At 35.5% G+C, this 24,490-nt stretch overlaps 2 protein-coding genes across 5 annotated transcripts; both read left to right on the top strand.

Moving 5' to 3' along the window:
• The first annotated feature begins 78 nt into the window (after positions 1-78).
• Positions 79-8,290, top strand: LOC120346726 (uncharacterized). 3 transcript variants are annotated; one of them, XM_039416534.2, is made up of 16 exons: positions 79-312; positions 429-575; positions 653-769; positions 1,164-1,255; positions 1,327-1,513; positions 2,098-2,186; positions 2,801-2,894; positions 3,985-4,086; positions 4,193-4,334; positions 4,608-4,773; positions 5,032-5,205; positions 5,550-5,691; positions 5,859-5,899; positions 6,301-6,410; positions 6,704-6,804; positions 7,005-8,290. In XM_039416534.2, exons 1-16 carry the CDS (start codon positions 214-216, stop codon positions 7,116-7,118), a joined length of 1,917 nt encoding a protein of 638 aa, XP_039272468.2. In that variant the 5' UTR covers positions 79-213; the 3' UTR covers positions 7,119-8,290. The 3 variants fall into 3 exon arrangements, with proteins under 3 accessions (XP_039272468.2, XP_039272469.2, XP_039272470.2); XM_039416535.2 differs by lacking the exon at positions 5,032-5,205; XM_039416536.2 differs by lacking the exons at positions 6,301-6,410; positions 7,005-8,290 and having other exon boundaries at positions 83-312; positions 6,704-6,840.
• Positions 8,291-10,336: 2,046 nt separating this feature from the next.
• Positions 10,337-20,837, top strand: LOC120346725 (uncharacterized). 2 transcript variants are annotated; one of them, XM_039416533.2, is made up of 16 exons: positions 10,337-10,499; positions 10,617-10,700; positions 12,008-12,124; positions 12,513-12,604; positions 12,673-12,859; positions 13,506-13,594; positions 13,793-13,886; positions 14,439-14,540; positions 14,663-14,804; positions 15,115-15,277; positions 16,538-16,711; positions 17,061-17,202; positions 17,362-17,408; positions 17,810-17,919; positions 18,200-18,300; positions 18,512-20,837. In XM_039416533.2, the coding sequence occupies exons 1-16, from the start codon at positions 10,401-10,403 to the stop codon at positions 18,623-18,625; spliced, it is 1,857 nt and encodes a 618-aa protein (XP_039272467.2). In that variant the 5' UTR covers positions 10,337-10,400; the 3' UTR covers positions 18,626-20,837. The 2 variants fall into 2 exon arrangements, with proteins under 2 accessions (XP_039272467.2, XP_077971659.1); XM_078115533.1 differs by having other exon boundaries at positions 10,617-10,763; positions 18,512-20,836.
• Positions 20,838-24,490: the final 3,653 nt, after the last annotated feature.

Here is a 24,490-nt window from a genome sequence, read left to right as displayed (position 1 = left end):
GTTCGCATGGATCGTTTTGCTTAATTTTTATCGCTGAGGTTATTGCTGTTGTTGTTGGAAAATCGGCTTTCTCGCAACTAATGACACAATCGATATCACATTTTTAGTACTTAAAGATTATTGAACCGATAGAAGGCTGTTATTTTTAATATATTTTTTTAATAATGTAGATTGTAATTATTGGAGTGTGATAAATTAAATGTTAACAATAAAATGTCCAAAAGACAAGCAGTTGGTGCTACGGCAGTCTCGACCACCGAAGGCAAAGATCAACTTCAAACAAAATATTTTTGTCAAGTTACTCAAAAGCAGGTAGGCATTGAAGCAAAATATTCCTTGTCCTTGTATCCAAGGCTAGTAGTACATTGCATTGATTGCTGACAATACAAAACTTTAGAAGTAATTATTTCTGAATTTGAACATTATAGATCGTTGAAGTCGCGATGGAACTATCAGCCATTGAAACAAACCTTCAACGCCGATTACCTTTACGTTACGTCCTTGTAATTGACGTGAGTAGAAGTATGGACAGTCACATAGGCAAAGAATCAGAATCTTTACTCGACAGGGTGAAGGTAATATTATACTGCTAAAAAGTGGCAACGTTATGAATAACAGCCACCTGCCTAGGGAAAATTTTATTTTTATTTAGATATTCGCGGAACTGGTCGTACAAAACATCGCAAATGCAGATTCACTCGCCATAGTTACGTTTTCTCGTGATGTCAATACAGATATGAAGATGACTGTGATGAACAATGCCGCTAAGGTTAGTAATAATCGTAGTATTCTAAAATAACTGAATCGCTCCACTATGTATATATATACATTTTATATATTGCGATATTATGTTTACACAAAGTTTGATTCCTTCGCCTGGTCTTGTGTAAAGGCCGGGTATGTACCCAAGTATGACAACTTTTTGCTTTCCAGGCGAGCTTGGGCTTGCGTAAAAGCACATATGAAAAAGATTGTGTTCTCATAAACTTGGCAAAATTAAACCAAATCCAGGCTTGGGTACAAGGTATTGTTCGGGTTTCTGGTGGATTTCGCACAGTGTTTTCAACAAATGCTACGACCATTATTCGAAAAAAAAATGAAATATTATTGAACCATATCATCTATGTTTGTACGTATATATATCTGTATATATATATTTTCAGACTAAAGCAAAAGACGTTATTAGAAGTCTCCATACAAGAGGTGGCACTAATCTCGAAATTGGATTGATGGCAGGATTACATGTGCTTAAACAGTAAGCTTCCATAAAACAAATTCACAGTTCTTTCATTTTGTTACGTTTTTGTAACGTTCCTCATTATCTAGAGATTCTGAAAAGCATGATCAAGATTTGATGATTGTATTCACGGATGGAATGGCCAATTCGGGTGAAACCGATCCGGAGCAACTTGTCATCAAATACAAAAATTATCAGGAGTCAATGAATAAAACTAGCTGTGTACCGATTTCCGCATTTACAATCGGTCAATACGCACCAGTGTTTCTGAACGAGGTAAACTGATACAGTACAAAAAAAATTAATGTGAACTGAGAGTGCTAAAAGTTTAATAATAGTGCATTTAACCAAACAAATTGCTAAGGTCCATCGCTATAACATAAATCATTCATTGACAGAATATGGCCGAAGCTACATCAATTGTTTCAATCAATAGTCAGCTATAAACATTCAACAAAATACCTCCACTTGATTTGCATTTTCTTTCGAGTTGTTGGATTCGAGAGTTATGGACAGTGGTGTATCTGAGGTTTTGTACTGTGGTTTGGGTAGGGGCGCAAAAAGGGCGAAATGTTTCCAACGTAAAATATTTCAATAAAAATTTTTTATAATCGTTGAAATTATCAGTCAACGACCAATGGTGCGCATTTTTAAACTTTGCCATGTACGCAATTTTACGTAGATACGCCACTGGCTATATAGCAACATAAACGTTTGTTTTTACCCTAGCATATTGGTGTAAATTGGTTTAATTTTGCATTACAATATATTTTAGAATCTGAGTTCATGTTTTTGAAATATTTATTTTAATTTGAATTACTAGTATTTTGTTTCTGACGGAATTGTTTTTTATATTTTAGATTGCAGGACATCTCGGAAGTGATGCGTTTTATTGGTTGAACGAAGAAGAGGAATTTGAGGCTGACATGCTAATACCTGTATTTCTTAGGTATATATAAATAATGTATGAAAGCACTTTTACGCAATCATGTCAATAATATTTACTAAATAATGCGAATTTGAAAATATATGAAAAGGCGCTATATTGGTCTATCAATCAATCATTCGCTTCTCGACACAAAGTATGAGTGTGCGAAAAAATGACATAATAAAAAGGGGGGATGCTCAAATATATGGACACGGAGGCCAACACAAAGTATCAGTCTTTTACAGTACCCGTAGTCTGACCACCATATCACTGAGATTTGATCACGAAATCACGGTACAGTGCGCAAATTTTAAGGCGTAATCACACAAAACGTCGTAGGGAAAAAGGAATTTTATGGAGCGCACAGATTTTTTTGAAATGAGTAATGAACTTTCAGCTACCATTTTCAACCACTGGAAGCGGAGCCGAGGTTTGAAGGAACTACGTTGTTATATTGAAAAACCCAAAAGTTATGGTTATAAATATTATAGTCTCTCATGTCTGATTTGCATAAACAAGTATCACGAACTCGTAACCATAGACGCGTAGACTTTTATTTGTTTTTGGAAACGGTATATTTGTTTATTACCGACGACAATGAAACATAGAACACAAACTTTGTACAATGTTTCCAGGGAAACAACTCGAGTTACCGATGTCAGTATCGACATGAACTGCTTGAAAGGAATTGTTTTCGATGAAAATCACATTCATGGAAAACATTTACTGGTAATTGTGATAGGGTTATTTTCATGATCACAACAGTTTTGAAGTTTTTAGGACTACGATTCAACATCAGTCACATATGACCAATTACAAGGACAAAAATATTTCGTTAAATTGAGAAAAAATGGCGTTTTGTGACTCATCTGGGGCTTACCCCATTTTACTGCATCATAAATGCATGTCTATATGATGAGTGCATATTTAAACAATGTTTTGCTTAAACTACGAAAGTGATATGAAAATTAGTGTAGTCATCAGAAAATAAATCAAGTAGATCGTTCATTCAAGTGAAATCTTGTTTTCATTTTGTTTAGCATGTGCTAATTCATTGTCCAGCTATTATGTTTCTGAGTTTGACTGGAGTAACATCTTAAAATTTTTGTGAAATCACATTAATTTGATTAATTGGTAAGATCTGAAACACAGAATTGATTCATTAACATTATTTAGTGTTTGTACAATACATTATAAACAAAGTTATTATTAAATAATATAAATATATATATATATATACAAGATGTACTTACAAAAGTAAGTATACACTTTTAATTTTGATTTGCTTTTCATGTACTCTTCATAAAGCGTTCTTTTCTTTAGGAAACATAGTACGGATAAGTAGTAAAATTTAGGTATTGTTTGCATTTTTCATCAACCCAAGAAATGAGATGCAAAATTGCTGTTTGACAATTTGGAATTAATTCGGCTTCTACACGACGAACAATTTATGTAATTTATCGTAAATTTATGAAAAAAGGATCTGTAGTTGATGCACAACGATCAGAAACACCAAGGAGCGGACGCTCTGAGCAAAACATTCACAACAGAATGAATTCCAAATTCTCTATTAAAGAGAGGCTGAGTTTACTTTACTGATTGATATGCTTTTTGCCAAACAGCAATTCTGCACTTTATTTCTTGGGTCAGTTAATCTCCTTGTCATTCTGTGGGTTGTCGGAAAATGCAAACATATCCTAAATTTTACCATTTATCCATACTATGTTTTCTGAAGAAATTAACGCTCTATGATAAGTACCTGAAAAGCAAATCAAAATTAAATGTGTATACTTACTTTTGAGACACCCTGTATTTACAGGAATCCTCCGGAAAGATGCTGAAGTACTTCATACATGCAATGCCAGAAGATACCAAGAAGCATATTCCATTTACACTCGTGTTACCTCAGGATGAATTGGAAGTATGTTGTTTGGTCTAAAAGACTAAATGTTTTCATCGTTTAAGAGTAAACAATTCGTGATAATGTAATACTTATTTAATGACTATCTATCTGTTTTTCTACACAGGAGTTGGATGACCAGCATATTGTCGATATAAAAGTCAGTTATCTTGACGACAAGATGAATAAACAGAATGTGGATGATTTTGTGATACTATGCACCAAAACTTTGAGCGAATGCAAAAACGAAAAATCGGGAGAAAGAAAAGGTAGTAATATAATACTGATGAAACATACAAGACAAGAAACCACGGAAAGAACAGTCTGAACTAGTGCTAACGGTCAGCAGACTAATTTCAAAATTCCGTGACAATATTATAGTTTCATGATGATTGTGCTATTGCAGTAGGCTTCAAAACGGAGTGCTTAACCAACCATATAGTCAACTATATAGTTTCATTTCGATAATTCCACATGAAAAATATTAGTATTGCCGATATTGGAAAGAAATATTGTAAAATATCAATTGTGGAAAATTTCAGGTTACGAAGCCGATGCTGTCATGAATGAAATATCGTCGTTCACAATTTTTCAAAAAACAGTCAACGTCAATTGGATAGAAGCTCAGACTTCTCTCGTTTGTATTGCTGAAGAAAAATACAGAAATTTGTGCATGATCGGATTGAATAATGCTGAATATTATATTATGTGAGTTGAGCTTGCAGCAATTTTGCAATACTTGTGTACACAACATCTCGTAAACACAAAAAGAAGTGGGTGTATGTAATCGATCTCGATCTTAGATAACGAAAGTTGTGTTGAATATTCTACTCTTCTACCCTATTCGATCGGCTGACGGCTGTTTATATAGTATTATATACTACAGCATTTTGTGCTGATTTTAACCTGAATCAAATTTATATATAAAGAATAAGAGTTCAAAAATTTAACTATATTTTCATGTAGCAATGGAGATATGAAAGGTCATGGGAAAGCAATTCAAGATGCAATTTTAGAAATCAATGAAATTAAAAAACAATACACGGTTATACTAGGTGATCGCAGTAAATATGCAAAACAACTCAACGATGGTGCTGATGGTTGGATAGAGAAACTTAATTTTGGAAAAACTATTAAAACGTACGTTCATAAGAATTGTAAGATCTTAGGTTTTAGTAGTAAATGTCTGAAAAAGCAATATAAATGGTTCACCAGAATTATTTGAGTCGAGTGGATCAATTTTGATTTAAAACAGATAGCTGTATATCTGATATCAAACAGCATCATTACTCAAGTCACTGAGTCGTTATTTGAAATCACTTTTTAAACTCAATCGTAAACGAGTGCTATCTTTTGAAGTAACGAGGTATCAATACAAAACTTGGCTAAATATCTCTATATCGATTTCTATACATTGGATATCTTGGACATCGAGAAAATTAAAAAATTTCCAACACAAAATAGTTTGTTAATTCTGCTTATAGAGAAAATGGTCTTGGTAGACTTTTTGCAATGCAATCCTCCATAGCTACAGAAATGCCAACAGCCAAAGGAGTTTTCGATCCGAAAATGAAACAGCCATATTTGCATCCTGAAATTGAAAAGAAGCTCAGACAATATGAAAAGGTAGGTCGGTAATTGAACGCTATATGTTGAAACATTTCAGGATAACTATTTCACGACATGATCCGTTTTATTTTTCAGAGTTATTCCATATAAATTATTTTGAGAAACATTCAATGAATTCAGTATTTGAATAAATAAACAAATTAACACTTGTTACATACATGCAGATCGTGAAACGTACCAAGATGAAAACGTTCCAAACTACAAGGTAAATAAGTTGGCTAGCAGCATACCGCAATGAAACTAATTTGTCAGTTAGTCATTGGCCTTCATTCATTAAGGCATTATTAACTCAATTAAATAAGGAACGATTTTTTGTTAGCCTATTCCACAGTTGTTTTTCATTCCAGTGTAGGGGCCTATATAAAATAATATTTAATGTGAAATGGTTCCCTTGTAAATCGCGTATTGATAGTTGGTTGTAACCTTGTTAAGAAAGATGAAAAAGTCTCAGCAAACGGCTCAAAAGAATTTTGATTTGATGCATGGGTATCATACGGATTTTGTATACAATAATAAACAAAATGCGATTCGCATATTTACATTATTCACCCATTAAACGAACTAAGCAACGTAATCATCAAATAAAGTAAGATTGCTTTATTGTAGTGTTTTCAAAGCTCAAAACATTCTTGTGTCTGAAGCTTTACGTGATAAGAAAGTTGGCGCAAAACGAGAAACGATGTCTGATTTAATCATCAAATGCGGGGGAAGACCAGGTAGCGTTTAAATTTTGTATACCGAAATATTCCCCAGTTTTAGCTGGAATGTTATGATTTCTAGAATGTCCCATGTGAGCGTTGTTTCAAAAACATGTTTAGGAAAAACTAGCATCGAATTGAGTTCTCAACATGCTACTTTATGACCCGGTGTAGGAAACATTTGCATAAATTAACTTTCCACCCGTGGCAATCAGAACGTAAATTTACGTACTTTCGATTTTTTCGGTATAACCGTTGTGTGTGAATCGTCATTTGTGTCTGAATCATTGAAACATTTTTTTTATTTGCAGTACCTAACGTCAACACGGTATTCAACAATACATTTTTAGTGTGTTCTGACAAAGATTTCAAGAAAAATACAGTATTGGTGCGGGATTCTAAAAGGGCTAAAGTTTGTATTTTTTGAGGGTACTATATATACATCGTCATAATCGATTCCTAATCCATATTGACACCTCTGAAAAATGAATCTCATTGCAAATAATAGACTTGTGCCAAAGTTCTCACGAAAATAGCCAAGGTATAACCGCATTGCGTCTGTGTTACACAAAATTAGCTGCCAAACTTCAAGTAATATTTACATTTTTTCAGATTCCAATTGTTCGAGAGGATTACATATATCAATGCATTAAAGACAAGAAAATATTAGATCTAGATCCATATTTATTAAATAAAGATAAGATAAAGGTCCCGATGAGTACATAATCTCTACTTTAAGTTTGATAAAACAGATGATCTAACTAAATGATAATAAATTACTGTGCGTTATACCGGAAGACAGTTTATTTATGTTCGATTTTATCGAGACCTGAAGTTGCTGAAATATACATTCAGCATAATGCATATACAGCATGATCTAATATTTCAATCGCATGTATATATATATGTCCCCGAAAAAATGAAGTAGAAGTTAGAAAAGAAGCTACCTAGAAATACTTAGAATGCATATGAGAAAAATGTTTACTATTTTTTTTCGTGCATGTACAACTCATGTTATTTTAATATTTTTGCTTCATTTATTTTTCATCCCCAATTGATTCAAATATCAAAGAAGTAATTTGTGCACTCGTTTAATATGCACTGTTAGCGGCAATCGATATTAGAAATGTACCGATTTGTCGGTATCGGCCATTTCTGTGATATCGGCATCGACTACAAATAGAACGGTATTTTTGCGATGTATTCCGCTCTTTGATCTGATCTAGAATGTTTCAAGAGATAAGTTAATATATGGATGATGTGTCTTGATGTCATAGAATGATTTAATGTCCCAACACTCACATAATAATGCTTTGCGCGTATGACGTTATAAGTAATGGACTGTAAAATGCGCGCAAAGCATGCGCTATAGTCATTTGAGTTTATAAGTTGATGCTGTATGCTGCTAAATGATGTTCTATATTTAATTCTGTGTAGTTACCAATACAAACTGTGTTTCCGTAAGTCTTCTTCGTATGTTCATAGCAACGCCTCTAGGTATCTTGCCGATAACCCAATGAGACAGATGATAATAACAGAATTTTTTTTTGTTGCTGTGCGATCAAGTTCGCGGCATTCACTGGCTACTTAACTCTTCATGGTTTTTGAACAGCACGAATGTACATATGAATTCTTTTGTACTTATGTTATTGTTATCTTAGTATTTTTTCACAAGATGCAATATTTTCAAATCTGATGACGTCATCACATACAAAAAAGGGTAATATCGCACATCGCACCTAATTACTTTATTTCTCGTAAAGGTATCGCATTGTCGCGATTTATAGCCTTGTTGGCTTTTCATGTAAATATATCTTGATTATGCCATCTTTGGGCGTTGAAAAAAATAGCTCTTTAATTTGAATATTTTTGTTTATTTATACTTGTATTTAACGAATATATTGACAAGTTTATTTATGTAACGCGCGTGAAATTAACGATACTATAATAAGCAATATAAGAATTCAAAAGTATATTAGTGTCTATAAAATCTATCCAAACGAAAGGGAATGTTTAAGTAATTCGATTTTTCAATAATTATGAACCCCGTGAAATTTGAATAAAATTAATCATTTACATTTGTCGGACAAATATTCCGCTATAGCAATTTGTTGCGTCTCAATTAAACATTAAAATTTCCATAGTCTCAATGAATCTATAAAAATGCACATAGTAAAATAGTAAGGTTAACAATAATTGTAAATTTTACCCAACCTCGTTCATCAATCGACTTGTTTTGGATCACCTTGCACAATCGTGACACCTCAATTTCAAAACCGCAGCACATGGCTGAACAAAGCAACGCCTTCTTCAAAATATAGCTGCATTTTGGTTAGTTCTGTTAAACCAAGAATTGTGATCTTTTGATTGATCCTTGCATGAAAACGTGAAATTATCATTTGCAAAAGATCCAACGGTTTTGAATGCAAGCTCGTATTCAGTAGTTAAGCCAAAGCGCATGGTAGATCAAGGTGAGAACGGCTTCCCTTCAGCAGTTCCACTCATGGATGAATGTGCTTCCAACTAACGCAGCATGTCTGTGCAATATTGTTCGATCCATGGTAGGGATTGCAAAGTATGACGTCGATAAAATATGTTGCTTAAGTAAGATTTCGATTCCACTCGTCCAACCGGTAGCGGGGGCGCAAAGAAAGCACAGACATGCGTAACACGTATAACGAGGTTCGAATCCGGCAAGGAAGGCCAAATTTTAATGACGGGTACAGAGGTATGCTGAAAGCTAGCCAGGAGGACCAAAAGAATTAATTTCGCTTCAAATGTGTCAGACGATGGGAAAGCGTTCAAGACAAGAAAGGCGGGTCGAGAGGAGGGAGAGGGTGGGTAGGCGGTCGAAGGAATATTAGAAGAGGGCCCCATGAGTCAGCGAGGACGGAGAAAGAGCAGCGAGTGCAGGTTAGTTTGGAACCTAACGATTAGAATATATGAGGAGGTCGACGGATGCATTCGAGTGAAGGAAAACAGGTCGAGAGAAGAAAGGGTCGATCAAAGAGCTGACGAAGTCAGGCGGGCGGTGAAGGTAATAAATGAGGGGGGGCGGCGCCAGTAAGGACGAAGAAAGAGCAAATGCGGAAAGGACAGATACTTATAGATAACGATAAAAAGCGAAGTAGAGCTGCATTCACTTATTGACTTATTTAAATTACAGGTATTAATTTAATTAGATACAGAATGCGTACAGTAAAATGTCAGATGCATTTGTTGTGTACCTACTCGACAAAGCTTTTCTATTGTCTAAATATCTCAGCGTCTGCGAATCAGGCAAAGAAAACAAATACTTAGTTCTTTTGTCAAGCACTTTCGTTTCTTTGTAACTTAAGCCTATAATCGGTAATTACTTAGTCGAATGATACTGAAGCCATTGAAATACATCCAATGTTTTAAGTAGTCGTACAATTTCTTCCTCAAAAGAGCTGTAAAGGGCAGTTTAGTGATTATTTTGCATATATGACTCAAAGTGGGTAAAATGGATGAAAAAATCCATTGCTGTACTGTACATTAAGAAATTGATTTGCAGATTTAAGTTTTGCAAAGCAATAGTTTCACACTGGGGATTCAGGAAATAGCAATTGTAGATTTCCCTAGTATCAAATTGCGCACTTGGTCATTTCCTATGCAAGAGTTGTATAGATTTGGTGATTACTGTAGAGTGACCACGCAAAAGCAGAAGGCCTCAGAAGGCAAAAACAGAATTGCTTTGCTCATCATGTTAAAATGTTTCCCTTCAGTACTTTCGTCCATGTAGGTCTAACATTAATGATGATGCATTTTTGGGCACGAAATGGGCGATGGATAGTTTTGCCAAATTGTTATCGCTGAGGTTTTTATTGTTGTTTTGGAGAAAATGGCTTTTCTCTTAACTAATGGCTAAATCGACATTGCATTTTTATTACTTTAAGATGATTGAATCGATAAAAGGCTGTTTTTTTTTGTTCTCCATAATGTAGATCGTAATTATTGGAGTGTGATAAATTAAAAGCTAACATTAAAATGTCGAAAACACAAGCAGTTGGTGCTACGGCAGTCTCGACCACCAAAAGCAAAGATCAACTTCAAACCAAATATTTTTGTCAAGTTACTCAAAAGCAGGTAAGCATTGAAGTAAAATGTATCTTGTCCTCGTACCTGAGACTGGGAGTATAGTGCATTGGTTGCTGACGATACATAACGTTAGACGTAATTAATTTTTGAATTTAAACATTTTAGATCGTTGAAGTCGTGATGGAATTATCGGCTATTGAAACAAAACTTCAACGCCGGCTACCTTTACGTTACGTCCTTGTAATTGACGTGAGTGGCAGCATGGACAGTCTCGTAGGCAAAGAATCGGAATCTTTACTTGACAGAGTCAAGGTCATACTATATAGTAGGTCGGGGGAAGTCGGACCCACTAATAAGTTATTTTGAATAACTCTTCAAATAATGTCGCAGCTGCATTCGTTCTACGATTGATTCATGCACCCACCCTCCAGCTATCTTGCCACATTTGCACATTGTTGCCATAGCAACGAATCGGAATTTACGCCCGATTTTCAGCTAAAAAAATATCGGGGTAAGTTAGACACTTTGTGGGAAAGACGGACACACACCAAAATTAACTTGATGGTGTCTAATATTTCGGTCATAAGACTTCGGTCAACGCCTAGATGGCCCAGGATTATGTCTCTTAAATTTTTTTTAAACAGATCACTTTTCTTGCATATTAAAAAGTATGTCCGTCTTACCCCATAAAGGACATAACAGGGCAATTTTCGAAAGAGCTTGAACAGATTTAGGAAAACTAGAAATTTAAAATTTAGTTTGCGCTTTTTCAACCGCAATTTTTATATCTTCTTTACACGGACTACCTCTAGAAGTATTTATTTTGTAATTTCTTGGCATAACCTTGGGCGTATTTTATACGCATATGAAAAAAATAATTTGACGGGGTAAGATGAAATTTTACGCCGGGCTTAACTTCTAAGAGACCCAATATAAATATGGCGATGAGTGTGCTTTTGATCTTTGTTGTAAAAGGGAACTAATTCCCAAAAAATAATTATTTATAAGTTTCGATGACGACGGGCCATTGACATTCCCAACAGACTATATTGAAAAAAATCCTCCCCCCTCCCCCACTCAAAATCCACCCTACCTCTTAAGTGACCCTGCCAATCCAAATATGAGTACTGGCAGTCTGCTAAAGAATTTATTCGATCTAATGCAACTACTTTCAACAAATAAACAAAATAGAACCGAGTTCGCAGACTTTTCCGGCTAAAATTATTCTTCGCCACCATGGGACTCTATAATTTGACGTTTTTCTGACCCAACAAAAACACACTTTCCCCAAAAAGCACCGCCTTGTAAGTTGTCGAGCCTGGAATGTAAAATCTTGGTTCTGTCGTTGTTCGCATGATGTCGCTCTTTCACGCGATGCGTTTTGAGCGACGAAAAAGCGCGAGGTGTCGCTAGTAGGAGGATTTTATTTTGACTGACCATCATACCCCGGGTGTCCGAACTACCCCGACCTACTATACTACTAAAAAATGGCAACGTTTTGAATAACAGCCAAACGCATGGAGAAAATCTAATATTTTATTATGATTTATTTTTAGATATTCGCGGAACTGGTCGTTCAAAACATCGCTAATGAAGATTCACTCGCCATAGTTACGTTTTCTCATGATGTCAATACAGATATGAAGATGACTGTGATGAACAATGCCGCTAAGGTTGGTTATTATTCAGAGTATTTTAAAATAATTGAATCGGTCCGCTATATAAACAATTTATATATTGCGATATTATGTTTACACAAAGTTTAGTTTCTTTACCTGGTCTTGTGTACAGGCCGGGTACGTATCTGAGTATGAATAACTTTTGCTTTCTGGGTGAGCTTCTGTTTGTGTAAAAGCGATTACAGAAAAGATTGTGTTCTTATAAAATTGGCATTAAACCAAATCTAGGCTTGGGTACAATGTATTGTCTGGGTTTCTGGTCGATTTCGTATAGTATTTTTAACAAATTTGTTACGACCATTATTCAACAGTAAACACAATGAAATAATATTGGGCCATACCATCTATGTTTGTACGTATATCTGTATATATATATTTTCAGACTAAAGCAAAAGATGTTATTAGAAGTCTTCATACAAGAGGTCAAACTAATCTTGAAATTGGATTGATGACAGGATTACATGTGCTTAAACAGTGAGCTTCCATAAAACAAATTTACAGTTTCGTTTTCTTACGTTTTTGTAACGTACCTTATTATCTAGGGATTCTGGAAAGCATGATCGAGATTTGATGATTGTATTCACGGACGGAATGGCCAATTTGGGTGAAACAGATCCGGAGCAACTTGTCATCAAATACAGAAATTATCAGAAGACAATGAATAAAACTAGCTGTGTACCGATTTCCGCATTTACAATCGGTCAATACGCACCAGTGTTGCTGAACGAGGTAAACTGATACGTTGCAAAAGTTCTATCCAGATTTTAATAGGAACTAGGAGTGCTAATGGTTTTGATAATAGTCCAATTAGCCAAAACAATTTGCTACGGTCCACTGATATAATATAAATCATTCATTGACAGAATATGGCCGAAGCTACATCAATTATTTAAATCAATAGCCAGCTATGAAACTTTTAACAAAAGCCCCCTACTCGATTTTCATCTTCTTTCAAGTCGTCAGATTTGGCTGTTATAGACAGTGTTCTATCTAGGTTATAGCAGCCGTTTGGATTGAAACGCAAAAAGGGCGAAATGTTTTAATAATGAAATATTTCAATAAAATAATTTCCGAATGGAAATAATTGAAACTCCTATTTTTACGTAAATTTTAACGTACAAATATCTCAATCCGACAACAATGGGGCGCATTTTCAAACTCTGACATGGGCGCCTTTTTACGTAGATGCGCCACTGGCAATAGATAGCAACATACACGTTCATTTTTTTCTTAGCATATAGGTGTACATTGATCTAATTTCGAGTAAATTACGAGATATTTTAAAATCTGGGTTGATTTTTTTTTTACAATATCAACTCTTTGATTTTGAAATACTAGCCTTTCGTTTTCGACGGAATTGTTTTTTATATTTCAGATTGCAGGACATCTCGGAAGTGATGCGTTTTATTGGTTGAACGAAGAAGAGGAATTTGAGGCTGACATGCTAATACCTGTATTTCTTAGGTACATATAAAAGCAATTATACACAATCATGTCAATAATATTTGCTATCTTTTCTGATTTGCATAAACAGGTATCTACGAACTCGCTTCGTAACCATAGACGCGTAGACTTTTGTTTGTTTTTGGGAAGGGTATAATGTACTTGTTCAATACCGATAACAATAAAAAATAGAACACAAACTTTGTACAATGTTTCCAGGGAAACAACTCGAGTTACCGATGTCAGTATCGACATGAACTGCTTGAAAGGAGTTAGTTTCGATGAGAATCACATTTCTGGAAAACATTTACTGGTAATTGTGATAGGATTATTTTCCTTGTGTTATTGAATTACAAAGGTTTTGACGTTTTTGCGCCAACGATTCAACATCAGTCACATATGACCGAATCACAATGAGAACTACAATGAGATGTTCTGTCAAATTCAAAAAATTGCATTATGTGGCAAATATTTGGCTCTTTCCTTTGCCATTTTACTGCATCATGAATGCATGTCCACATGATGAGTGCATATATAAATATTATTTTGCGAAAACTAGAAAATGTATATGAAAATTTGTGTAGTCATCAGCGAATAAATCATTAGACTATTCATTCAAGTAAACTCTTGTTTCCAGTTTGACATGTGCTAATTCATTGTCCAGCGATTATGTTTTTGTGTGTGACTGGATTAACATTTTGGAATTTTTGTGGAATCGTATTAATTTGATTAGGTGGTAAGATCTGAAACACAGTATTGATCCATTAACATCATTGGGTTTTTGTTTTGAACACCGGATTGGCCATATTGAATACAATATATTATAAAAACAAATATATTATGAATATATAATATACATTTACAGGAATCCTCTGGAAGGATGCTGAAGTACTTCATACATGCAATGCCAGAAGATACCAAGAAGCATATTCCATTTACACTCGTGTTGCCTCAGAACGAATTGGAGGTAGGCTATGTTGTTTGGTCTAAACTAAATGTTTCCAACGTTATAAAGCAACGTGAAAAGTAAACAATTTGGGGTAATGTAATCCTTTTTTAGAATGAATATCTATCTGTTTTTCTACACAGGAGTTGGATGAGCAGCATATTGTCGATATAAAAGTCAGTTATCTTGACGACAAGATGAATAAACAGAATATAGATGATTTTGTGATCCTATGCACAAAAACTTTGAGCGAATGCAAAAACGAAAAAACGGGAGAGAGAAAGGGTAAAAACATATTACTGATTTAACATAGAAGACAATAGACTGAACGAACAGTCTGTTGGAAATAAAAAAACTAATCTGGTCTGAACCAACGATAAGCAATATAATTTTAAAATCTGATATCGATTTATAGTTTTACGATGGTTTTGCTGTAGTAGTAGGCTTTTAAAAGGGAGGGCCAAAATATAACCATATAGTCAAATTTCGATAATTCTACATGAAAAATATTAGTATTGCCGACATCGGAAAGAAATATTGTAAAATTATAATATTGTACATTGTATTGTATATTGTAAATTGTATTAAATTTCAGGTCACGAAGCAAGTATCATGGACGAAATATCGTCGTTCACAATTTTTCAAAAAACAGTTAACGTCAATTGGATAGAAGCTCAGACTTCTCTCGTTTGTATTGCTGAAGAAAAATACAGAAAAATGTGCATGATCGGAATAAATAACGCTGAATATTATATTATGTAAGTTGGGCTTGTAGCAATTTGGCAATACTTGTGTACTCTAGTCTAAATCAACTAGGGCACTATAGGCTATATCTCTATGTTCGCCTAAAATCATATTTTAGATAACGAATGTTGCGTTAAAATATTGAATATTTTGCTCCATAATCGGCCTATCCAATTGGCTGCCGACTGGTTATGCTGTGTGTATATATATACAGCATTTTGTACTTATGTTAAAAATCCTATATGAGATTTTTTTATATAACTGTTAAGTTTACAATTCCGATTATATGTAGAGCAGTGCTCTTCAACCTTTTTGTTATTGTGGAACCCCTGATATAATTTTTCGTTTTTTATGGGACCCCAATTAACAGAATAAAAAAAAAACACGAAATACTCGTAACACGAAAAGCTGAACAACAACTCTATTTTGTAGTATATACTCTCTCTTGTCTCGAGCAATATCTACATATCCTGAGTAATTCAATAAAGAGTCTCGCTGCACACTAACACATATATATTCCGGTTCCGTTTAGTCTGAGCAAAGGTCAAACTTCCTCAGACATACATATTTCTAAAGCAAGAATGGTAAATTATACAATTGCTATTCTTGCTTTAGTTAAAATAAGCATGTCTGAGGAAGTTTGACCTTGGTCAGACGAAACGTTACAGAAATATATTTGGGTTAGTAGTGTGCAGCAACCAGCAAGGCTATTTATCGAATTACTCAGGATAGTTATCTCCACTCTTGCTACAGCATCTTTGCATTCTATGCATACGGATCCACCGACGCAAAAGCATAGAAAATGGAAAAAGTAGTTGGTCTTGTAGAAACCCAATCAATATCTACATACTTTGTACATCATGTAACTATGGGCAACAATATCGTTCTTGTTTGTTGCATAACAATGACTAAAGTGACGCAACAACCGAAAATATTTCTGTTTTGTCTATTAACTGCACTGTCCGTAACCGAAAATATTTCTGTTTTGTCCATTAACTGCACTGTGACTAAACCTCCTGTTTAACGAATTGGCCTACTTGGGAGTTTGAATGAGACACGGTGGTCTAAGTATATTTATAATGACGCATCAACATGCTGAAGCAAGAAATGATTTCCCCTGAAAAAAAAAAACGCGGAACCCCTGAGGAACCCTATAAACTCACGGAACCCCACTGCATAGCAACCCTAGGGTTCCGCGGAACCCCTGTTGAAGAGCACTGATGTAGAGTGAAATTAACCAGTACATCAAAAAATTCAACTTTATTTTCATATAGCAATGAAGATATGAAAGGACATGGGAAGGCAATCCAAGATGCAATTTTAGAAATCAATGAAATTAAAAAACAATATACGATTATTCTAGGAGATCGCAGTAAATATGCAAAACAACTCAACGATGATGCTGATGGCTGGATAAAGAAACTTAATTTTGGAAAAACTATTAAAACGTACGTTTATAAAGATTGTAAGATCTTGGGTTTTAGTGATAAATGTTTGCGTAAGCAATACAAATTATTCACCAGATTAACTTGAGTCGAGTGGACCGATTTTAATTTAGAGCTGTATATCTGATACTAAACATCACTCAAATCATTGAGTTGCTATTTGGAATAACTTTATAAACTCAATCGCAAACGACTGCTATCTTTTGAATTAACGAGGTATCAATACGAAACTAGGCTATATTTTCCTTGAAGATCAATTTCTATTCATTGGATGTTTCTGACATTCAAGTTTCAAGTCGGCAAAAATTAGAAAATTTTCAATGGAAAATAGTTTGCTTATTTCTACTTACAGAGAAGAAAGTCTTGGTAGACTTTTTGCAATGCAATCCTCCATAGCTACAGAAATGCCAACAGCCAAAGGGGTTTTTGATCCAAGAATTAAACAGCCATATTTGCCTCCTGGAATTGAAAAGAAGCTTAGACAATATGAAAAGGTGGGTTGATTATTGAATGCTATATGTTAGAAAATTTTAGAATTACTATTCCACAACATGTTAGTCTCGTTTTTTTTGTGAGTAATCTCCTAAATTTGTTTGGTAAACATCTAGTGAATTTAATACCTAAATAAACGGAGTAAATTTCTTCACCTTCAGATCGTGAAACGCACCAAGAAGGAGAAGAAAACGTTTCAAACTACGAGGTAAATAGGTTGGCTGACAGCATATCGTGTTGAAACTAATTTGTCAGTTATGCATTCACCTCTATTAATTAACGCTTCAACTCAATTATATTAAAAACAATCTCTAATTGGTTTCCTCCAAGGTTGTTGTTCATTTCATTGTAGGGGCCCATATGAATATATATGTAATGTGAAATGGTTCACTTGTAAATTGCATAATGATAGTTGACTGTAAAGTTCCAAGAGAGTGATGCAAGAGTCTTAGCAAACAGCTAAACAGAGTTGTGATTTGATACATGGGTATCACACAAAGTTTATATGCAATAATACAAAAAATGAGTTATATATTTAAATTTTGCATTACGCACCCATTAAATGAACTAGACGTAATCAGCGAATAAAGTAAGACTGTTTTATTGTAGTGTTTTCAAAGCTCAAAACATTCTTGTGTCTGAAGCGTTACGTGATAAGAAAGTTGGCGCAAAACAAGAAACGATGTCTGATTTGATCATCAGATGTGGGGGAAGACCAGGTAACGTTTAAATTTTGTATAACGAAATAACTAGTTTAGCTTAAATTATTTTGATTTCCAGGATGTCCCATGTAAACTTCGTTTTAAAAATTTGATTAAGAAAAACTAGTATCGAATTGAATTACAACATGCTATACTTCATCACACGCCGCAGGAAAACTTTGCATGGTTTAACTTTTATCAGTGGCACTCAACGATAATTTCCGTGTGTATAACTGCATGTTTTTGTGTACGAATCATTATTTATGTCTGCATCATCACAACAAAGTTTTATTTTCAGTGCCCAACGTCAACACGGTATTCAACAATACATTTTTAGTGTGTTCAGACAAAGACTTCAAGAAAAATACAGTATTGGTGCGGGATTCTAAAAGAGCTCAAGTTTGTATTTTTGAGTATACTATACACCGCCATAATCTATCCTTTTATTCAATATTGGCAAGTCTGGAAAAACATTCCCATTGTGAATAATAGACTTGTGCCAAGTTTCCCTTAAAATAGTCAGTTTTTTCAAGCATAACCGTATTGTACTTGTCAGAGCTGTCAACCAGTGCTGTGCCCGATTCTCACGTTACATTCACATGTTTTCTAGATTCCAATTGTTCGAGAGGATTACATATATCACTGCATTCAAGAAAAGAAAATATTGGATATAAATCCATATTTATTAAATAAAGATAAGATAAAGGTTCCGATAAGCACATAATCTTTATCATTTTAATTATATGATACAAATGAGCTAAATGCTAATAAACTATTGTGCGTTACCCAATGGCAGTATATATACGTTCGGACTAATCGAGACCCAAAGTTGTTGTAATACAAATTCAGCATGATGTATATACAGCATGATCTAAAATTTCCATCGCTTATACAGGGAGATCAGACCAAGTGTGGAAATGTTTATTGAAATATTTACAGTATAAATGTAGAAGAGAAAAAAAAAATATTTCGCGGAAAATAGCATTATAAAGATAAATAACAGAATTCATTGTTATTTTTCGATATATCCCCCCTTTGACTTCACTACACGCCTTGGTCTGATTGGAACTTGACTGCACGAGGCACGTGTATGGTTTCTTCTGAAATTTTGATCCAACAAGTCATCAATCTATGCCTTATAGCCAGTGTTCCCTCTAAGGTGTGCGCGTGCACACAGCTTTCAGAGGCTGTGCACACGCATAGATTTACTGCGCACAGACGTATTTCGATGTAATGTAACAATGTGCTCGGTCGGCAGGTTGAGAAAGTTTGTTGTTGGCCCACCCATTACCCGGTTAGAACGCCAAAATTTCTTCATTGGTTTTTGCACAAATATTAGTCATTTTCAAAAAAGTGCGCACACACCAAAGATTCTGCGCACACATACTACAAAAAATTAGAGGGAACATTGCTTATAGCAGTTATTCTCAATCCGAGTTACCCGCACCACTAGTGATACGCGGGAGCTTTTCAAGTGGTACGAAAGCAGCTTTTAATTATTGCAACAATTAACTTTCGTATTCGCTACGGCGTTTATAGCGCTACCAGTTCGTGTCTTTTAGACATCACTCTCGCCCGTTACTGTCCACCTAAAACGAAGTGGACATGTTTTTGCCAATTTGCACGTTAGGTAACAATACATCTTATCATTACCACTAAATTGTCCAAAACCTCGGACGAAAACACTTTGATCAGTGCGAGCCGCTATCACGAACGCTCCCTCATTTGCCGATTTATTAATGCAGACACATTATGGCGTACACGCAAAACATGGCCGAGAACATGTCCCTTCCGTTTTTGGTGGACAGTAACGAAGAAGCCGACCTATAAAAACAAGAATTTGTAGCGCTGTATACGCTGTTCAGCAAATACAAAAGTTAATTGTTGCTATAATTCGAAGCTGCTTGCGTACCACTAGTGGTGCGCGCACCTCAGGTTGGGAACAACTGCTCTGAGGCATAGATTGATGGCTTGTTGGGATAAAATTTCAGAAGAAACCATACGTGCCTCGTGCAGTCAAGTTCCAATCAAATAGTGAAGGAAAGAAGAGAATATATCGCAAAATAACAATGAATTCTACTTTTCATCTTTATAATGCTATTTTTGCAAAATAATTTCTTTCTCTCTTACATTTATATTGTAGATATCTTAATTAACATTTGTATACACTTGGTCTGATCACCCTGTATATAAGTCCGCGAAAAAATAGAGTAGAAGTTAGAAAATCAGCTACTTTGAAATATATACTTGGAATGCATATGAAAAAACATGTTCACTATTTATTTTATTGTGTACGACCCATGTTATTTATCTTTTTGCTACATTTATTTTTCATCCCTAATTGTTCAAATATCGAAGAAGTAATTTGTGCTCTCGTTTGTAATGCACTGTTAGTGGTAATCTATATATATATATGTGTATATTAGAGATGTATCAATCAATCGGTATGGGCCAATTCTGTGATATACGAATTGGTTATAATATACCGATATTTCGCTCTTTGATCTGATCTAGAATGTTTCAAAAGATAATTTAATATATGGATGATAACTAAAATTATTCTTTTTGCCGTGGTGAGATAATCTTCTCGGTATTTACCGGATCGTTAACTCTTCACAGTTTTTCGACAGAAACAGTGTACATAGGGATTCTTTTGTAATTATGTTGATCATCTTGTTGTAAGTATTTCTTTTTACGAGGTGCAAAAGTTTTAATTCAGAAAACGAATCCCATGGAGCCTGCATACATTTTTGAACTATATAAAAACATCCATAGGCCCACTTCGCGCCCAATAAAGGAAATAGGAAGAGTGTGAGAGTTAGAAGGTATACTTTAGAAATAAATCGACGTATGATTGTTGAATTTGTTTTTGACGGCTAAAAGGAATTTTTCAAATCAATATACTTCATCGGACTAAATTACTTTATTGCTCGTGAAAGTATTGCATTGTCGCGGTATGGTCTTGTTGGCTTACCTTAATGGGTTGAAATAGCGCTTTAAAAAATTGATTATAACATATTTGGGCTTTGAAAAATTATTGGAAATAAAACATTTAGATTTGTCGGATAAATATTCGGCTATAACGATTTGTCGCGCCTCAATTAAACATTATAATTGCTTCATTCTCAATTCCATAAAATTTAAAGCCCAACGGTAAGGGTAGGCTTACCATACGTCCCGCTTTAAGCGGGACAGTCCCGCTTTCCAGCGTTTTGTCCCGCCGTCCCGATAAGTCAGCCAAAAGTCCCGCTTTTCCAGCATAATACACAAACATGTTCTCGTTACTGTTGTTTCTGCGTAGCGCAGCGCTAGCCTACTTACTGGAGGTGAATGCGTTCGTTTCCCGCTAATTCCTATTGAGGGCAGACGTATCGCATGTAAAACCAATACTGATTAGTCTAAATTCGAATTATTTGTACCGGTATCGTTAACGTCAATTCCTTCCTATTTTTTTTTTTTTTTTTTTTATTTATTCCTATTTTTCGAACTGAACCCGATTTTTGGACAGAGAATATGCGCATGAAATTTCGATAACAATATGGTCAATAAAGACAGCCGAGACAGCTTTAAATGTAGGAATGTAGGCCTATGTAATAAAATCGGAAAATTTGAAGCTAAGGGGTCGTTGTCTTTCGAGGCTTCCCGATTTGAAGTCACAAAAATATGGTAACCCTAGGTAAGGGTAACAATAATTGTAAAACTTTGTTCCTCGATCGATCTGTTTTGGGTCACCTTGCACAATTTCGACTCCTCTCAAAAGGTGCAAGCTTTACTCTTTTCTCCAATGTATGAAGACAATATTTGACCAAACCCTTGAAAAAAATTAAGGGAACGAACTAACAGAAGGAATTGCTACAACTCGGCATACGTGCAGTGTTACCTGGATTTTGTATGATCGTCAGCCTGGTTCATGGGTATTTGAAAATACATACACAAACGAAAATCGAATACATGTATTCGAAAACCGGGTTATGCAGTGTTATTGTCAGATCAACAACCACAGCCAGCAACCAAACAACCACAAGAAAAGTCTTCTTCAAAATGAAGCAGAATTTTTGTTAGCTTTTTTGAACTAAAAATTCCGATTCTTTGGTTGATCCCCGATTGAAAACGGGAAATCGTCATTTTCAAAAGATCCAACGATTTTACAGGCAAGCTCGTATTCAGTAGTTGATTAAAGCGAATGATATGTCAAATTGAAAACGGGTTCCTTCAACATTCCCACACCTGGATGAATATGCTCCCAACCAACGCAGCATATTAGCGTAATATTGTTCGAAGCCATGTCAGGGATTGCAAAGTGTGACGTCGATAAAAATGTGTTACTTAAGTAAGATTTCAATTTCGCTCGTCCAAACAGGTAACGGTGGCGCAAACGAAGCATAGACACGCGGTAATACGCAGGACGAGGTTCGATTCCCGCAGAGGAAATCTAATTTTGAGACATGGTACCGAATGATGTTTCGAACTAGCGAAGAGATCCGAAAGAATTAAATTTGCTCTAAGGGGGTCGGACGAGAGAGTGGGTAGGCGGTTGAAGGAATAATAGAAGGGGCCCCAGAGCCAGCGAGGACGGAGAAAGAGGGGTGGGTAGGTGGTCGAAAGAAAATGGAAGGGGCTCCAGAGCCAGCGAGGAGGGAGAAAGAGTGCAGGTTAGTTCGGAAGCTAACGAAAAGAATATCCGAGGAGGTCGACGCATGCATTCAAGTAAAGAAGAGCCGGTAGAGAGGAGAGGGTGGGTATGCCCAAGAGCCGACAAAGTCAGGCAGGCGGTGGAGCTGAGTCTGAAGAAAGAGTAGCGAGGCCAGCTAGCGAAAATAATATCCCCGACAACGACGGGTGTGTGTTGTCAGCAAGTTGGGAAGAAATATTATTAAATAATTCCGCTCCAACGAAAGTTGGAGGGTTGGAGTAGAGAGAATTAGTCTAACAGTTGGGGGAAAAAAGTAGGAAGAATAAACAATAAAACGAGAATATCGGTCAGAGACCGAAGACTTATCGATCGAAAGTCAGGGGATCCCCAAAACAGCGCTCTTACTCCATAGTGACACATTGTGTCCCATCACTAATTAATTAATAACTCGCTAATTAGGCTTCCCGCTGCTTGTCAGCAGGGAACCTATTGTATTCCTGTGTTTTATTATTATTATTTATTTATTATTATTTATTATTATTTTTTTTTTCAAATTGGTCCTACAAACTTGAAATTCACCTCAAATGTGCAGAAGTTCTCAGCTAGCAATAAAATGCAAATTTTATGCATGACTGACCACGCTTTCACCCTCCAGTGAGCAAAACGCGTCTTCAGTTTTTTTGCGATTTCTCAAAATTGATACATGGTATTGGGTTGAAGTTCATAACAATGATTAATGGACATATTCCGGATACAATATGTCAAGGATACGCATGACTGACCTCGGCGATACGCTCCAGTGAGCAATATAGGATTTTACATTTTCATCTTCTTCTCGAAAACGACACTACTTAGAGACTTGAAATTTACATCACATGCAGATAATAAATTCCCCATCATAAATTGCAGACTTAATGCATGACTGATCACGGCTTCACGCTCCAGTGCACATAGCATAATTTTCAGTTTTTTTCGCATTTCTCAATTACTATTGAATATTAAGAACTTAAACTTGGTATTTGAGGTCGGTTGATCCACCACAACTTATGTTAGCCTTTTGATGTAGCACTCCCGGTCACGTGACTAAGTCATGCATGAGTGATCCGCGTAGTCTCTGCTATGTTCCCCCGTCAAATACGCGTCAATTTACGAACCCAGAAGAGTTACAGAGAAAAAGTTCTCTAGCTGCGACTCATTCTATTACATGGCTGCATTACGCGGGAAGCCTGTTAAAGCTGCAAGCAGCTCTAGTTATACTATATAATTCATCCATAATTCATTGGGACTTATGATGAATGCACATGCAAAATCTGGAGCAGATTCAATCTCGCTTTCGTGAGATATCGCGTGCATCTAACAGACAAACAAACAGACAAATATCTATCAACATACTTACCGATTAAAATCGATAAGTAATAAACGAGAATATCGATCGGAGACCGAAGACTTATCGATCTTAGATCGGTAATTAGTTAATAACTCGCTAATTATACGACATAATTAACCCAAAATCTATAGGCTTCTGGTCCGAGGTAAGATGCATGCACATGCAAAATTTGGAGCAGATTCAACCACGCGTTCGTGAGATATCGCGTTCATCTAACAGACAAACATACAAACAGACAGACAGACAAACAGACAAATACCTATCAACATACTTACCGATCTTAAGATCGATAAGTAATAAATCTTGTGGTAGTAATAAACTAATCTAGTAGTTCGAGAGCCAACTAGAGGAATCTCGTACTCGTAATCTCGAATATTGTGGGGGCTCCAGCTGCAAACGAGAGCATTATTACTTATCGATTTTAATCGGTAAGTATGTTGATAGGTATCTGTCTGTCTGTATGTATGTCTGGACATGGACTTAGTGGTGATGGACTTAGTGGTGAAGGAAGCCGTAACCGACCAACGCTTACGTGAACCACCCTACGGCGGCGAGAAGTCTGTTGTGTA

The sequence above is a fragment of the Styela clava genome, chromosome 8, assembly GCF_964204865.1.
Source record: "Styela clava chromosome 8, kaStyClav1.hap1.2, whole genome shotgun sequence".
In the NCBI taxonomy this organism is placed as follows: domain Eukaryota; kingdom Metazoa; phylum Chordata; class Ascidiacea; order Stolidobranchia; family Styelidae; genus Styela; species Styela clava.
This window is presented reverse-complemented; position numbering and strand designations above follow the sequence as displayed.